This window comes from Charadrius vociferus, unplaced genomic scaffold, assembly GCF_000708025.1.
Source record: "Charadrius vociferus isolate BGI_N301 unplaced genomic scaffold, ASM70802v2 scaffold72, whole genome shotgun sequence".
Lineage (NCBI taxonomy): Eukaryota > Metazoa > Chordata > Aves > Charadriiformes > Charadriidae > Charadrius > Charadrius vociferus.
In genome coordinates this window covers 8,693,015-8,711,435 of record NW_009647830.1, presented here as the reverse complement: position 1 = coordinate 8,711,435, position 18,421 = coordinate 8,693,015, and the positions used below count along the sequence as shown (strand labels likewise).

The following is an 18,421-nucleotide window of genomic DNA, read 5'->3' as shown; positions in this document are numbered from 1 at the left end:
TGCTTCTCTGCCTTATCCAATAGGTAAAGAATGTGGAATTAGCCACCACAGATGAGCCATGGCTCATTAAAAACTACCTTTCTCATCCTACCCTCTTTCTCTGGCTGGGTTTTAAAGAGATTCCAATAATGCTGCTTCCACAACATGAAAACAATAAATAATTCTGATTAAATGATCCAGAATTTCTTAGCTACTGAAGGCAGAAAGCCATAGCCCACAATCTTACTATTCCTTCTAGCTCCTGAGGTCTTTGCAGCATAGGGTGACCTGACAAGTACAGATTTAGATGCCTAGATCGATACATAGCTACTCAGGCAAAGTCCTAGAAGATGTGCATATGAATACTCTGGAGAAATGAAATCAACATAAATCTCTCAAGGCTGGTCAACTGCTCTCTTTGCAAGGCAAACACCCTTAGACTGTCTGCCCCCATTTGTATCCTTGGATTTACGTGTCTGATACTACATGCTGAACTCCATGCTATGGTTGTATATTAAGGATATCTGCACACATCTACTAGATCAAATCTTTTAGGACACTTAAGCTGTCAGTCAGTCTAGCATCTGGATATTGGGTGCTGATGTGCTCTACGTGTTAGATGGGGCAGCTTGGAGCATGCAGCACAGAACTGTGGACCCCTAACAAACATTCAGCTCAGGATTGAGTACTTTCTGAGGTCGGGCTTTTTGGTCTTAATTTTGAACATAGGAGCCCGAAGTTTGAGTAATTCCTTTTTTTAGATAATGATGTCTTTCTCTGGATCTGATGCAGAATCTAAGTTTTTGATGCACAGCTCAATGAAGGAGTTTGCTTTCAAGTTGAATGGTAAACATTAAATAGAGCCCTGGAGCCAAACATTAAATAAGAAGTAGGGGGAAAAAGAAAGAGGATAAGGATCCATTCATTAAACCAAGCAGGCATCCTTGGAAATTGAAAGTATCTAACTCTATAATTAAAGATTGTATCATAGTACAGACACAGAAAAAATGAAAATTGTCTGCACAATGATGGCATTTCCTAATTTTTGAGTTCTTAGTTTAGCATCATTGCTGCTTTCTTACAGTTTATTGAATGTAATTTTCTAATTAAAAAACCCCAAACCATAACAAACATGACTTTATTTAGAATGCCATTGACCCAAGCTCAGAGCATCTACAGGACATGAACTGTCATATCCACAGTGTTAATGGTACTCAATAAAAGGCTGTTATCTTATAAGTGAAAAATCCCAGAGGCAAAAAGTATTTCCATATGGGGTACTCTTTTGCTTTAAAATGCTGGTGAAGATGAGGCATATATAGCTTTTACCTGTTAGTACTTAGGTGAGATTGATGCTGCATCTCTGCCGGTGGTTAATACCCTTCGCTACAGCAGTAAAAAAGCTGCTTTGCCCTCTCTCCACCCAGAGCCTGTAGGGAGAGAGCTAATGTGTATTAGTTACATCATTGTAAAAGCATCTCTTTCTGGCAGTGAAGTGGGCCATATGTGTGAGTGGGGAGTGTTCACAGATGACAGCAGAACAATTTAGAGACACTGGAGTCCTGGATTTGGTCCCAGATTCTGAAGGGGCATAATGGTCTAGTGCTTACATACCATTTTGTACCTCTTCTCTAGGCTGTCTCTTTTCTCTTCTGCTTTTGTTGTTCCTCTCTTTGTAGTTCTTGCTCCCCTTATATCTCCTGCCATCCCTTCCAAGGTTTGTCTCTTGCCCCTTCTGAGGACCTCTATGTCACTTACCTCCCTTTCACTCTCCCTTTTCATATATATACTCCCTTATTTTCCCTCTCCCCATTATTTCATTAGCTTCTGTTTTTCTCATTCTTCCCTTATTCCCTCTCAGCGATCTAGTCAACCTGTTACTCCTTTTCTTCAGGGCCTAGTAGGGGCATCTGAAGCTGTCTCGTTTTCAGTGCCTGCAACCTGTTTCAGAACATACTTAGTGCAAATGGAATCTCCCAAGCTCAAACATGTGTCTATTCAATATAACTCCAAGTATATAGCATTATATTACATGAAGTTAAAGGCCTTGCTCTGAAATTGCTATTTTACTATAAAACCCATATTTTAAGAATTTTTTAAAAAAGAATGTGGTGTTTGTTTAAACAAGAAAAATGAAGAAAAGGTTTAGGTTACTGGCAGCTGATCTTTTTTGTGAGAAATACTGTATTTTACAAGGTTATTGTTGTAATGAAAGATAATGTTTGTATGCCAACATTTCTATATATTGTGTGTATATGTATGCACAAATATGCAAACACTTTAGATATTATGCATAAATTTAATTAAATAATTTAGTGATTATGAGGCTTGTGATTTATTTTTATATTTCTAATTTTTAGTATTTGATTGATTCTTTGGAACCATATGTGGTAAATGAAAACATCAAACCTTCTCCCACTTGGAATTCAATGGAAACAACTAATGAATTATATGAAGGTTCAGCTGAAATGTTTTCCAGCATTCAGACAGCTTCCCCAGTAATATTTACAAGTGTATCTAGTGATAATTTGCCTGCTGTACACAGAGCTGCAGAATTACACTCTGCTTTGGGTAAGATATTTCAGGATATTTTTCTACCTGCTCCTTTGTTCTGAAGGACCCTCATCACTGTCCCAGATATGATCTTTAGCACATGGTTCAAGCAAATTTTGAATGGGTCATTTGCTGGAGTCGGATTTTTTTACTACCAAATAACCTTCTGAAGCAAATGGGAATGCCACACAGGCAGGAACTAGCCCCTTGTCACCCAGCTGACCTTCTTCCTAGTGAAAGGAGCTCCCGAAAGCCATCAGCCAAGCTGCATAGACAATCAGTTATTACAGTTGCCAAAGCAGGTGTGATTGTCAGGGATTAACATATCTCCAAGCCCTTCAGAGACCTTGATTTCTCTAAGCCTTTTGACTAATAGGTTTTCAAATGTCAGTGAAGGTAAATAGGTCAAAAAGTTACAACTTTGCTATATGGGTGACAAACAGGTGGAGATGACCCCGTGACATGGTGATGTCATTAGTGTGTACACTTGTTCTGTATTATCAATGGACCAGTGTTTCTTTACCAAGTATGGATATTTACAAATCATTAAGCAGGCCTCAGTTGACAGGCGGGGACTTAAAATACCACTCTAAATTTTTACAGTGAGAGCTTTGAATAGCAGGCAGAAAGTCAAGTTTTTACTTTTTGATTTTCTTTTTTAATTAAAGTCGCCGAATTCCTCCACATACACCAATAGCTAAAACCAGAATTTAATCCATTAGTTTAAACTACAGTGGATTTTTTCTGTACTATGTTAGTCCTGAAGAATATTCCTTTTCATACAGAGAAACATACAGTGCTTTAAATGTGAATCCTCTTTTTACAGACTCATTCAGCTTGAGGTATTGAGTTGCTAAAAATGTCTGTGTTGCTGAAAAATTGATTTCAGATGGAGTATATTGTAATCTAGCACATTATTATTATTTTATAGTAGTTATTGTAGTAGCTAAAGTTGACAGCCAAATTTTCAACAGGACCTGCTGATTTTTCCATGCCTCCATTTTAGCGCTAGTCTTGGAAAAATCTGAGCCCGATACTTAGTTATGTGAAGCACCCCCATGTTTTCATATTGCAGTAGCATAATGGCAGCTTTGTAACAGGTGACTTTGACTATCACAGTTGGGTCGCTGCTGACTTTGAACTTTATTGCTGATGTATCAGAGACTCTTTGTGGGCATATGTGTGTCGTCTTCATTCTGCTGACCACAACTCTTCTGCTAAAAAATACGAGTGTGAAGGGATCCATGAGTAGAGCCATTTGAAATATAGTCAGTTTAGCACCGTTAGGAGGGCACGGAAGAGGGAATCGTCTGTCTTAATTAAAAATCATTTAAAAACAAAACCAAACGCCCCAATAACCTAGGAGCCATGGTTCTGAAGTCACTGGGGAGACTAGGCCATCTACAAGCCTTTTCTGAGTTCCTTGGAGATTTCTCTCAAATTTTTTTGCTCACAGCTGTCAGTATAAACCTAATGTTTTTAGTTCTGACCCGTTCATTCTTTCACCTAGGCCAATCTATCCATTATTCCTACTGTTGGAATTCTATACTTCATACAAGACCTCTGAAAAGCAGAGAGGATTGTACACATGGAAGTGGACCTATAATACCCTCTCTTTGAGTTAAGAGATGGAGTGTAAACTTTTTTTTATATTTTTGTAATTGCTATGAAAGTTAATTCTTTTGCGATAAAATAGTTCTAAGTCACCACGTCAAAGTGAGATTAGAATAAAAAAAAAAAGAAAAGAGTTTATGAGTAACTATTTCTCTCTATTTAATTACAGGTAATCGGTATACCATTAACATTTTGGCTGAAGAACTGTCGTATGTTATAAAGGGCCTTGTACCTTTCACAGACTACACAATCAGTGTGTCTGCCTTCACTGCTGTTGGAGAAGGGCCGCCATCAGTTCTCACAGTCAGAACACGTGAACAAGGTAAAATGTAACTCTGATATAAGTTAACATACATGACTTTTTTCACTGAACATTTTAATTTTTTTTTAATCATTTGTTTGCTTACTGCCATATTTTTCTGTTTTCATTTAAGTTCCAAGCTCAGTACAAAATATATCTTACAAGAATATTAGCTCCTCCTCTGTTTTGCTGTATTGGGATCCTCCAGCAAACCCCAATGGAAAAATCATCCATTATACTGTTTATGCGATGGAACTGGATACAAAAAGAGCATTCCGTACAATAACTTCAAACAACAGCTTACTTATGACAGGTACAGTGTAATTTGATTTAAAAAAAAAAGATTGCAAGTATGTTATACAAAATTATTTTTTCCAGCTTTCTGCACTGTAGCCATTTGCAAGGTGTGGGGACCAAATCTCCCCCATTTGCACACACACAACACAGCTGCATGTAAAAGCAAAGTTGGGACACTACTGCCAGACTTGTCTACTGGGGAGGGGTATGTAAGGAATGTGAGATGGGAGGAGAGGACTAGGTAAGATGAGTAGTAATTGGTGAAATGTCCAAGTAGAAATTTGTGAAATGTACTGAGTAGTAAGTTGTGAAATTGATTTTTCCTTGGTTTTTTTTCCTTGGCCTCTTTTTTCCACATAGAAAAATGTTCCTAAATTGTCAATTCTTTTTCAGCTTGATTTTTTTTTTTTCACAGTATTTGTCTGGCATTAATAATAATTTTCTTCTTTTAAGGTGATAATTTTGACAGTAATTGAAGAAAATGCATTCCTCATGAGATTTCAGGCATTTATTTATGCGAATTGGAGTAATGCATATAGACTAAAACTACAAATTTGGATGTACACATATGTAGTCTTTGTTTTGAAAAATAAATTCTTAAAGCTGTTTACAGGGTGAAGCTGGTTGGCTTATTTCAAATCTATTGATTTGACTGAATGCCTATTTGTCTCTTCCCAAATAAATGGCATTATGCATGTTCTGTCTTTTAGGTGACAAATGTGCATCAAAACCTCTAAAACCAGTAAATGTTTTTATAGTTTTATAAGTATCTATGAAGAAAAAAGTACGTTTAAGAAGCCAATAGTCAAGATATTTTTCTCAATCTTTTTAGGTTTAAAAAAGTACACAAATTATAAAATGAGAGTCGCAGCCTCTACAGCAATTGGAGAAAGTGCTTTGTCTGAAGAGAATGATGTTTTTGTGAGAACCCCTGAAGATGGTAAATACATTGTTTGCAACGATGATTTGATTTCTGTTTTAAAGTTTGTGCTTCTTCAGAAGACTGGTCACACACATAAGGAAGGGAAGAAAGTGTGCAAGTAAAATCAATGTTGAAATTACTAGTCTTCTATCAGTCACTGACTTAAGTCAGCCCAATTTTAGGTAGGTGCTAGAAATAATGGTGAAAACTGCAGCAGGACCAGCAATCAACTAAATTGAACTCTGATAGACAAATGGGAAGAAAGCTGCAGAGCTGAGATTCCTTCACTGAAAATAATGTGTTCCTAGACACCATCTAAACCATTATCAATTATCTTTGGGACTCCATCTTATCCTTTTTTTTTTTTTTTTTTTTTTTTTTTTTAGTGTTATCATAGGGAAATTACGTTGGTTTTGAGGCATCTGGAAATGGCAGCTTGCAGCTTTCAACAATTCAGAAGTCATGTTGGTGTCTATAAGCAAAGCTGCTGATAAAATGAGGGTTTTTTATACAGAATGATATTATGTCCAGTTGTTTTTATACGGGTTTGGGGCGTTATTCATTCTAAGACTGATGAATAGTTTTAATGTAGGATGTAATGCTACCTTGCTTGTTTGCAAGGTACTCTCCATCCATGAAGGTACACGGGCAGTACCTGGATTTTGCCTTTGCAAAGAGAACACAGGAATTTGATTTACAAAGCAGAGTCAAGGGTATCTTTTCTCATTTATATTAGGTTTTAATTGTCGCTGGTTTCAGAAAGCTATCTCCAGTTTTTGCCAAAGTAACAAAAAATTTAATTGTCCAGTTGTCATTTCTCTCTCTCATTTCCAAATTTGCTACAATACACTTAATTATTTAAGTGGGATTAAAAGAGAGCAAAGGATTATAGCATTAAAAATTATGCTAATTTATGAAAATTAGATGATTTGAACAAGCAACCAACCAAAACGTCAAATTAAACAGTGACACTTCAGGTGCTCATAAATTTTTTAAAAAGTTGCACACTTCTATGCTGTTGGATTTTTTTTGCAGAGGAAAGGCATATCACAAGAACAGAAGATTACCTACCCAAATATCTTTTTCTTGGAAAATTTACAATTCTCTGCCTCTGAGCATGACAGAAATTTGTTCACAGAGTGGAGTTTCAGGCCAACAGTTCGTCAATTGGTGTGAGATGCCCACAAGACTAGATGAAACTATTGAGAAAGCCACCTATAATTCCTACCTTTTTACAAGGCTATGTATAATTAGTCTTGTCTTGTAATTCTTGTTCTTTAATTTTCCTGAGGTAATTCAAGTTGAGATTGATGTGTCTATCCAACCTAGGAGTGAAAACTCTTGATTGGTTGAAAAGAGAGATACCTCCAAATAAAAGATTCACTACATCTGTCTTGGATAACTTATGTTAGGATGGAAGATACTAGCTTGTGGCATTCAAATATTGTTCCATGTCATATGACTTGCAAAATGCATTTCAATTTAAAATTAAGCTTCTTCACATGGGAAATATCCATGTGGGCAGTCCTGCCATCCAAAGTGTGATCTGTTACAGTTAACACTTCTCATTCGTGGGCTCAGAAATCAGGAATGAAAATGGTTTGTGAGACCTTTAGGCCTACGAATATCAAGATAAATTTGAAATATCTGTATATATGTACTTGTACAGAAACTGAATTGCACAATCCTGGGTCCTTATTACATTCTTTTAAAATTTTATAGGCAGGTTATTTCAGGGCTGAGGTGATGAAGCCTTCAGAAGAAGCAAGGTTGACATTCAGAGCCAATTTTATTCATAAGTGCGGCCCACTCACTCCTTCAACACTTCCACGCATTATTAGTTCACTGGAGTCACGTGAAATCATGTGTTGCCAGTAGATTTAGCCAACACGCTACTCCAGAGCTGGACTTGTATTGTGCATTACCTTCACACCAGTGCATGCAAGATTTACACTGGGGTCTTCACGGTCATCAATTAGCAGCTGTATCAGTAAACTAAAGGGAGTTTAGTTACAGTCTGTACAGTCCCTTTCCTGGTTAAATGGTTGGTTGAGTGAAATAAGACGGGTGGTTATTTAAGAAGAAAGCAGTAAGACAGCATTCTTATAAAGTTAAAGAACTTGAATTCAAGGAAGCCAGTGAGCAGCTTTGAAGGGTCAGTCTGCATGAGAGCAGTAGACAGAAGAGTTTTTTCATAATAGATGCAATTTTGAATAGATTTGTAATTGGATGAGAAAAGACATTCCAGAAAAGCTAAAGTGTCTGGGATGCCAAAAGATGTCTAGTTTTATTTGTGAAAATGAAGAAATACAGAAATTAACCGAGATAAAAAGTGGTAAAACTTTGAGGAGGAGAGTGAGTAAGTGACTGTAGCCCTTTGGGTACAGATGGCTATACATACTGCTATGGTAACCTTCAGGATATCTAAATGCTAGGATCCAATAGGTTTACGAGATCAGTCCTGTATTCAATTAATTGAAAGTCTCAGAAGTTGCTTTTTTCTCTCTGATTTCTGTATTGCAGAACCAGACTCCCCACCCCAGAATGTAGAGTTAATAAATGTAACTGCAACAGAAATAAACCTGAGATGGTTACCACCTGAGCAGCCTAATGGTCTCATAACTCACTATGAAGTTCTCTACAGTGATTCCAATGATTTATTCATCAAAAATGCCTCATCTACAAGTATATTACTAGGTGAAATGAAGCCATATACTCTCTACAACATCTCTGTAAGGGCATTCACCAGACTTGGCCATGGGAATCACTCATCTTTCCCAGTTCTGGTGAGAACTTCTGAAACTGGTAAGTATAAAAATGTAAATTTTCCACAATCAGCTGCTTTATGGTGACATTTGACACCCAGGAGATCAGTTTAATTAATTTTAAAAGTACGTGTTTGCCTTGCGAAGCAGTAAGTTTGAACCCTGTTTCCCCTTTTCTATAGAAAACCGGAGTAAGGAAATAGTAAGGAGAATTAAGAAGTGAAAAAAACAGTGGGAAGTTGTATGGGCTTCATGTATTTTACTATTTGTCCTTGAAGATTCCTTGTGTCTTGAAGAAAAATAATGTTTTGTAGGAAAGGAAGGGTTTCAAATAGTGAGTGTGACTTGGAATTCAAGTTATGAACAGAAATTTGGTAAGAATTCAATCCTAATAGTTAAAAAACCCCAGAATTCACAGATAACTTTGCTACAAAATAGCACCTTGCTTATGGTACTGCAAATATTTTTGAGAAGCTCCAGATTAAACAAATAGCAGCGTATGTGAAGTTTTTCCAAGAAAGGAAAGTAAATTTAGAAGTGAGGATTGGAAAGGATTAGCATTAAAGAGGTATAACAAGGCATAGGAAAAGACTTGAAATAAGTAACAGGCAGCGTCATTAAATTTTCAGTGAACTTAAACAGGAGAGGTATTGGAGAAAAGACTGAGGATAATGATTTACATGGAAAAATACATGTTTGGGTTATGCTGTAGATTCAGGAATGAAAGGTGGCTGGGGATGCAGACATGAAAGTTAGTTTCCTTTAGGGCTCAACCATATCCAGGTAGCACTGGTATAATGATCATCTGGTTTTGGGGGCCTTTTGCCATCTTCACCAATTTGCTACCTCAGATGACTGACTACTTTATTTATACCTAGAGCTATAGCCCTGGAGCTAAGCATGCTGTTTATCACATTTTTCCCAGTAAGGAAAGACATGCACATTCTGATGTCTTTCAGAAGGGGCAGGAAGGTGCTCTGGCTCCTTGATTGTTAAGGCACAGTGGGATCACTATGAGCTCCTTCTCCTCCTTGTTTCTGGAATGAACTTTGATTTTGCCTGTGTGAAGTAGTTGTGGTCCAGGCCTGCCTAACAAGTCAAGCTCTTAAGGAATGGGGACACAAACACCCAGTTTTTAGATTGCATGAAACAGTAGTCATAATAGAAGTACCAAGCTAGCTCTGCCAAGACATTGTGCTACTTTTGTGGATTTTTTTTTTATCAGATACCATAGGTATGTAGGCACCTGCCAAACAGATACGATGCCCCTAGACATAACCTTTTTTATTGCTGTCTTTAACTTAGACATCCATCTTTTGTCTGAGTTGTATTTTAAGGCAGTTAGTTCTTTCTCAGTGTCTAACTCCCCTGATCCTCAAAACAAAAATTTGAATTCCAGCTGCCTGTGATAGAGATGAGAAGCTGCAAAAACATCTTCTGAGATGAGAAGAATAAAAACAAGGCAGGATCTGGAGGATAGAGCATTTGAGTGAAACACAACCTGTTAGTGGGCTGGTGTGTTTGAAGAGCTCTTGGGAGTTCTCTGTTACCATTCTTGCGTGAAATTAGACAGAATTGTGGGCTGATTTCACTGCCTTCATGGCATTTATTTCCTTTCTGGATGATGCTTAAACAGAAATTATTTATACTTTTAAATGTGGTGTTTCATCAAATGTTAGTACATTTATAAGAATTTTTAGGGCATCCTAAAGCATACCCATGCCTTACTTGACCTTTTGGGCAAATTGCACTGTTATTGTATGGTTGTTATTTTCTGGAACAAGATATATTATGCTATCAGACCAATTTTGGATAATGGAAAACATACTTGTGCATTTTTTGGGGGACAGACAGACACATCCACACAAAAAACAATTGTCATGACACAGCAAGGGTCAGCTGCCCCATAATGGATGGGGAGCCAAGAGCCAACGGCGTCCCTAGGCCAGTGGGGTGGGGGCCTCACTAGCCAGGACTTGTCCCACCAACCCTCAGTGGAGGGAGCAGGGCAGGTCTGGGGGTGGCAGCCAGGGGCAGCCCGGAGTCCAGACTGACAAACACTCCATGTTGATGATGCAGGTCTGAGGTTGAGTTAGGAAAGTCAGTTAGGGGGTTCAGTGCCTTGGTTCACTAACCAAGTCACTAACCAAGTCACACACAGCCCAGTGACAACTGGGCAGGTCTGTAGTGATGAGGCCAAGCTGAGGTCAGGCTGTGACATCAGTCTGCAAGTTGGGGATTAGATCAGTGGGTCCACGGCCAAGCACACCCATGGCAGTGAAGTAGAAGATGTAGCTGAGACAGGGACAAAGTACAGGAGCTCCAGCTGAAAGCAGCTCCCAGATGCCAGTGGTCAACCCTGGCTGCAGCCTCACTGCAGCATTGCCTGGGAACATGTCACCAGCGAGGAGGAGGCAGCCCTTGGCTACTTAGCCTTGGCTGAGCTGGCCCTGAGCCACAGCAGCCAAAACTGCTGGAGGGGGGATGGTCTCAGGGCCCTTATGGCAATATGTTAGGCTCCCTTTGTTTTTCCATACAAGCGTTCATACGGTTTGTATAGAATACCCAGGGAAAAGGAAGAAAATACAGGTTGCTGATACAAAGTGTAAATTATGACAGTACAACATGGAAAATCTCCTAACAAGAGCCAACTTGGAAGACTGCAGTGATAGCTATGGGGTGTTAGAAGGAAAGTTTAGCGCCATGCTCCAGATTTTTTTATGTGGCATGTTAAGATGATTTCCATCTTTTTTTTTTTCTTTTTACCTTGTGACAGCGTGTGTCTGTCATGTTTTTGATCTGCCAAATCAGCCTCTTTTAAAATTTATTTTGTACAAAAAAAATAGGATAGAAATCAAAATGTTTACAGTGTGTTTCATTTAAACCAGATTAAGAAAATGTTTAACAAATCAATCAAACTGACTGGAATCTTCTAAATTTTGTCTTCTAGTTCCTGATTCGGCACCAGAAAACATAACCTATAGGAACATCTCATCCACGGAAATTGAATTATCATTTTTTCCACCATCCATTCCCAATGGAATCATACAAACCTACACAATATATCTCAAGAGGACTAATGGAACTGAGCAGAGAGTCATAAACGCTACTCTTCTGACGCTACATATTACAGGCCAGTATATAATCACAGAATCACAGAATTTTCAGAGTTGGAAGGGACCTCTAGAGATCATCTAGTCCAACTCCCCTGCTAAAGCAGGATTGCCCAGAGCACATTACCCAGGACTGCATCCAGGCGGGTTTTGAAAATCTCCAGAGAAGGGGACTCCACAACCTCCCTGGGCAGCCTGTGCCAGTGCTCTGTCACCCGAACTGCAAAGAAGTTTTTCCGTGTGTTGGAACGGAACTTCCTATGTTCCAACTTGTGCCCATTGCCCCTCGTCCTGTCACTGGGAACCACCGAGAAGAGTCTGGCTCCATCCTCCTTCAACCCACCCTTTAGATATTTGTAAGCAATAATAAGGTCTCCCCTCAGCCTTCTCTTCTCCAGGCTAAAGAGTCCCAGCTCTCTCAGCCTTTCCCCGTAAGGGAGATGCTCCAATCCCTTAGTCATCTTGGTTGCCCTTCGCTGGACTCTCTCCAGCAGTTCCCTGTCCCTCTTGAACTGGGGAGCCCAAAACTGGACACAGTATTCCAGTTGTGGCCTCACCAGTGCTGAGTAGAGGGGGAGAATGACCTCCCTCGACCTACTGGACACACTCTTCCCTATGCAGCCCAGGATTCCATTGGCAATAATGATCTGGAATTTATGTCAACTGTATATTGTTCTGAGAAGGGATCAGCAGACTGATGCACATCAATTAGTTCATTGGTTGGATGTGCTCCTTCTTGTCCTTACATAAAGGTATATGCCACCTGTCCTGAGAAGTAGCCTGTTGTGTCCAGCAGTAACGTGGTGGAATGGGCCACGATCGGTATGGAGTCTAACACGTATCTCATTGTATTTTAGATGTTTCGAGTACAATTAACTTCAATAGATTTCTTTGCATATCTGTAATCGTAACAAAGTAAACACTGCAGTGACCTACGTATCTTTCTGATCTTATTCTGGATAAAAATAAATACTTCCCTTTCCACTCACCTTTGCAGCTTTTTCTATGTTCTGTCATTATTACTGGGGCATCACACAGCAGTTAATGCTGTGAGCTCAGTACCTTAAGGGGTACATTTTCAGACTACAGCCAAGGACAAACTGTAAAGCATTCTAGGAATATGAAGTATAAACTGGTAATTAAGACTTTGCCCCTTCTTTTGTTCATGAAGAATACTTTGTGTTCAAGTTTTCCTAATGCTTATTTCAATCTCTAAAGATACAGATCATTGTAAGAGATGGGCTGATTCAGCACTTTGAAACTACTTATGGTCCATTAAAAAACCCAGTTTGGCCCACTGAATGGTTGGTTTATTGAGTTGTTCTTCTTTACTTAGATTTAAAGAAATACACAGAATATACTGTAGAAGTGTCTGCCAGTACCACAACGGGGGAGGGCCCTCGTAGTGCGCCTCTGCGTATACTGACTGATGAAGATGGTAAGTCAGAACAGAAGCTGCTGTATTGTCTGCCTATAGTCTTAAACTAATCTTACACTTCATGTCAGATATGTGTAGGTTTTATATACTATTTTTGCAATTATATCTGTGTATTGATATCTATATCTACAGTCAAACGTACACATCTATCTATCTGTTATTTAATATATTTGTCAGTACAACGTAAGTGAAACGGCACAATTGCTGTGCATGGACAATTCGTCTTACCAATAGCTTATGAATTTGAAGAATCTTAATTTACTAATATTATTTTAATCTAATACACTACATAGTAGAATTAAATACTGCATTTGGTTCTGCAGACATGTGAGAGCTGGAGAAAGGGAAAACCACCAAAAGGCAGCTTGAATGGTCCAGGGGCATTTCTGTGAGGGTTTTTTTGAGATTTTTTTATTGTTTCTGAACAGATGCATGTACAGATACACATATGTAGATGTAAAATTATGAATATTATGAAAATGCTCAAAGTCCATCATCTGTAGTACTGGACTTCCAAATTGAGCAGGGGAGTGTTCTTCACTGCAGGCTGAGAACACGGTCATTGCATCCTCTGCTAATTAGCACAGTAGGTCACAAATCAGCAGAGGAAACTTAAACGCTATAGTTTCTGGAGGGGGAATCCTGAAAAAAATTCAGCACAGAACCTTAACTTACATGCTGTGAATCACAGTTTGGAGGAACCTGTGTCTGTCCCTCTCCATTGCTTAGGGAAAAAGTCTCTGGGAACCTAGACTAAAACAGTATTGACACAAACATCCCACCAGCCATTCCCAAATGAAGTCTCTTTTCATGTCTTAGGGAGCACTGACTTGCCTAAGATCCAGCTATTGATGATAGTAGATCTTTGCAAATCTCCAAGATGTTGATGGACTTACATTCACACTGTCAGTAATAAACCTTTGCTCAAGAGTAACATTTCTGGAGCACACTGGGAACAGCTAATTTGGATAAATCCATCTTTTGCATAGAGTATTTTTATTTAGAGCAATGTAGATTCTATTCTTCAGCAAAAGATATGCTCTGAATATGAGCTGTAGAGTGAAAGAGACATGCCAAAAACACATGACGTTCACAGTATGACAGATCTTTTATTGTATAGCCACTGAGGATAATATAACAAGTAAAACACTAAATACAGCTGTCACCATTTTTCGCTAGTAAATACAGACATTCACTGAATTCAGTGAACCTTTGTTAATGAAAAATATTTTTTTCTTAAATGTACAGAGTTCTAAAACCTTTATGCCAACTTTTGAGATAAAGAAGGAACAACAACTGAAAAACAACAATATTTATAATACACCACATGTTCTTTATTCACAGGAACACAGTGTTCCAAGGTTCAGACCAAATGTTTCATAGATTTGCTAATAGCTATGCTCATATTCTCAATTTTCATGCATGACTACAGCTATGACCTGAATTTTTAGTGCATGATGCTCTTTGGTTTAATTTGTGAAAAACAAAAGTAATTCTAATATTACTTCATAGTCAAACATATATCTGTGAATCAAGATGAAGAAAAAGATTTGCTTCTCAACAACGTGCTGATACAAACCAGGATCACTTATGCATGCATGGGTGTATTTTTCTTCAGCAATATTTATATGAACTTCAGAATGAAATCAAACATGGTCTAACATTTTCATTTACTTACGTTGTTTCTCTACACAATTGTGATACGGTGTCATGTAAAGTTCATCTTAAAATGTATTTTAAGGGTCTCAGTCAATGCCTATCTTTATATTTGCACTTGTGACATGTTAAATGCATGAATATGGTGCTTAATTGATGAAGTGAATAGATTTTACTGCTGCATAGTATCCCACATTTTTATCATCTCTCAATGCCATGCTTATCCATTTTTCCACCTTTTGGTGCTTTGTATAATTCTTTACAGCACCTCTTTTTCCTCAGGGGAACTATTTTGCTGTATTTTACATGTGTTCATACCTATAAAGCTCTTGCTTGTATTAGAAGGGGAAAAAAACCTTACAGCAACGTACTTGGACAGTAGGTGAATCACTGTGACCTACCCGTTGCTCTGTTTTCTCATGAAGTACTTTTTCCATTGAATCACAGAAACAGATGTTCGAACACCACCATGCAAAATCTTCTTTTATCATCTGTCAGAAAAAGGAAAAGAAGCTGCGCCGTAACATTAGTTGATGGATACTGTACTGGTGTAGTACAATGTTCACTTTCCATCACAAATAATTAAAAACCTATTTAAGGATGCTGCGTATCCCATCGATCTTAGCTGTTTAACGAGATGTTGTGTCCTGTTCTTTCATTTTATAGCTCCGAGTTCTCCTCCAGAATCCCTCTCTGTAAAACAGTTGTCGGGTGTCACTGTGAAGTTGTCATGGAAACCTCCTCTGGAGCCAAATGGAATTATCCTCTATTACACAGTTTACGTCTGGTAAGATTTTCTGGAAGTAGTTCTGAGGATAAATATTAATCTGTAACCTATCAGGAATGTTAGGTTTTTCTTACACAATGTGTTGATTACACATTTTTGGAGAACGAATATTCATCCAGCACTTAAAATACTAACCTTTTGTATATACAGATTCAGGTATAATGTAGTACTTGAAAGTTGGGGTATTAAATACTTTGTAAACATTTTCAACATTTTTCTAAAGGTTATGCTATGGAAAATGAATTCAAATTTCAATTACAGCATGGTGGCTATTTTCATTGTATTCTGATTAGGCCTATTTTAAGGCAAGGCACAAGCCTATGCTAAATTGTCAAGGAGATTTGAAATAGTCTTAAAATAGAGAAATATTGCTTCCTTTTGTAGAAAGTGTATAAAAGCAATGTTGAGAGTCTTTGTATGTGCTATCAGTTATGTCTACTGTTATATTTTGTATTTATTACATTCATAGCAAATAAGTATTTTTTAACAGATATTTTTTACTTACTGTGTTGGGTTTTTTTTCTATATATCCTTACTTTTTACCTAAATTTTTTTTCTGTGATCCCTCCTGAGATCTTTTTTTTTACCTTTAAAAAAGAGTTTTGTCCCCTTAAAACTTGCAGCTTCTGTCCTATTCTCTGCATAATATAGTTTGGTCTAGTGATGTGGCATCTTTTCAAAGATCTATTTATAACTTCTACTGGGAGTCAAAAGATTTTTTTTTATTGATCACTTGTAATATATTGCATTTATGCTGTACTGTTTTATTGCCACTACAAAGGTGCAGGAAGCAAATGCGAACTTGCACCTTATGAGATGTGAACCAGATGTGCAAATGAGCAGTCCTTATAAACACACTACTACTGAGCTTACATTTATTATTTTGATGTTACTTGACAGTTTTGGGCTAGGGTTTGGCCTCAGTTCCTAGTGATTTTTTTTTAAATTATAACTTTTAGTTAAGCTGGTGATAAAGTGAACAAGAGTGAGCTCTTCTTTCCAGAAGAGTTAAATTTGGCTTGTCTTGTTACTGCTACTGTATTGGCAAACTCTGGTGCTCTTTAGCCACAAAAAACATTAAAGACTATGCTCTAGCTAGGAAATAGTTACTTCATGATAAGGATTACGTTTTTGATACAGACTGTGCTCAAATACTTGAGGTTATACTTTTCATCCTTATATTGCCTTAAAGCTTACTGCTTTTGTTATTTTGACAAGTGAGTCAGTAAGAATTATTTTTTAAAAAAACTGTTAATTGATCTATCTTTCTAAATATTTGAATTAGGCAACCACATATTTTTTGACACACTTTTTTTAAAAGTCTTGTCCTTTTTCCTTCCATATTCTCCTTGCTCTGTCTTATCTGTCCTTACTGTGCCATATCTAAAATTAGAGAGGCATTAGGTATCATCTTGAGGCAAGGACACTGGATAAAAACTCCCGTTGCCTTCAAAGGGGCCACAACTTCACTCCTGCCTTGGAGGTGGAGGGGCATTTTAAATATTTAACAGGATTGTCTATACAATTTCATAAAATGCATTGCAGGGTGAGATTTGACGAGGTAAACTGCTGTGCTATAGTTGCTGCTTTTGGGAGACATTCAGTATATTTTGGGGAAGACTGTTAATCCCAGAGCTTCTCAATAAAGCAGAAAGAGAAAGGCTAATACAGAGGTCAAATAAATATTCCTTCTGTTAAATACATTGCAACAGTTATAGAGAATTTGGTAACCTTTCTTTAATGGATTGGGAACAAGAATCCACAACTACTAGAATAGAAAGGGTAATATCATAATGTTTTCATTGTTATTATCTTTCGTAGAATTTGTCGCAGGCAAAGGTGGTTTTGGGTGCTAGCAGGCAGCAAAGACTGAACCTGCAATTCTAGAGTATTAAAGGCATATAATAAAATTGCTGAACTTTTATATAGCTATTGTCTTTTGGCATTATCCCGTTCAGCAATTTTTTGTGAGGTAATTACTGACTAGATCTACTTTGAGGTACAGATTTTTAAGAAAATATGGTACCTGTCTTCGTCAAGTGAAAGTATGCAATTTCTTAGAACCTCTTTTGTCTGAGTTTCTGAAAGATCGCATTTAAAACTTAATAATGTTATTTTTCATTAAAATTCCTTGGCTTAGCTTATTCTGCTGGGTACTTTCTTTCTCATTGTCTGTGAAGACGGCTCTCACTTTGATCAGGGTTTTCTTATTATTTTCATTGCAGTCTCAGTTGTTTCTAAACAGTAAATCAACTTTTCTTGAAATACCCCAAGCTTTTGTTCTTCTTCCTAACTATGCCTGACTGTGAAAACATTTCTTGGCAAATAAGCTGTTATCAGAATGCAGTTACTCAGAGAAGAAGTGTTTGCAGCACTAAGCTGTGGATTTTCTTTCTTAAATTATAACCAGCTACTTTTTTCCATACTAAGAATATATTGGGCAAAGATCCAGGAAAAGATGTCTTTTATTTCTATAGAATTTGATAACTGCGGCTGCAACCTTTTGTATCTCTTTAATGACTATCCAAAATGTCAGAAGTTTGGGAAAAATGTAATGTTGTTAACTTTCTCTGTTAACAAGAGCATTTCCCATATCAAAAGACATTCCACTCAAAATTTGAAAGGAATAGGGAGAATTCAGTTTTTTCATTCTCATACATTTTCTCATTCCAATTGTTTGTTAATGTAACTTCGTTTCAGGAGTATCAGATGGGGATCTTTGCTAATGGGACATTCATTAATTATCAAAGGATGAAAATCAGCCCATCTAATAATTTTGACTCAGCCTTTCCTTTTTTTTTTTAAAATTAGAACTCATTCTCTTGTTTGTGAAGAGCTGCACAGTGACTCCTGGAGCAAGATACTCAGTTTTACTTGTCAAGTTATCATCCCTGTATGAAATCCCATTAAAGATACAGGGCACCCAGTCATATAGAAATCTTTGCAAGAACGGAATGTTAGCCAGCTTTTTTTCCTGCTATTTTTTTCATAAAAGG

General features: G+C 37.6%; 1 protein-coding gene across 1 annotated transcript in view; it reads left to right on the top strand.

The window, feature by feature from the left end:
- The window catches only part of PTPRQ (protein tyrosine phosphatase, receptor type, Q), a 108,986-nt gene that overhangs the window by 15,756 nt on the left and 74,809 nt on the right, over positions 1 to 18,421 (top strand). Inside the window, exons 10-17 of the mRNA XM_009882671.1 lie at positions 2,340 to 2,550; positions 4,316 to 4,468; positions 4,581 to 4,760; positions 5,577 to 5,684; positions 8,190 to 8,471; positions 11,382 to 11,564; positions 12,881 to 12,982; positions 15,305 to 15,425. Of these exons, the coding sequence (XP_009880973.1) occupies positions 2,340 to 2,550; positions 4,316 to 4,468; positions 4,581 to 4,760; positions 5,577 to 5,684; positions 8,190 to 8,471; positions 11,382 to 11,564; positions 12,881 to 12,982; positions 15,305 to 15,425 (1,340 nt within the window). The remainder of the gene's footprint in view (positions 1 to 2,339; positions 2,551 to 4,315; positions 4,469 to 4,580; positions 4,761 to 5,576; positions 5,685 to 8,189; positions 8,472 to 11,381; positions 11,565 to 12,880; positions 12,983 to 15,304; positions 15,426 to 18,421) is intronic.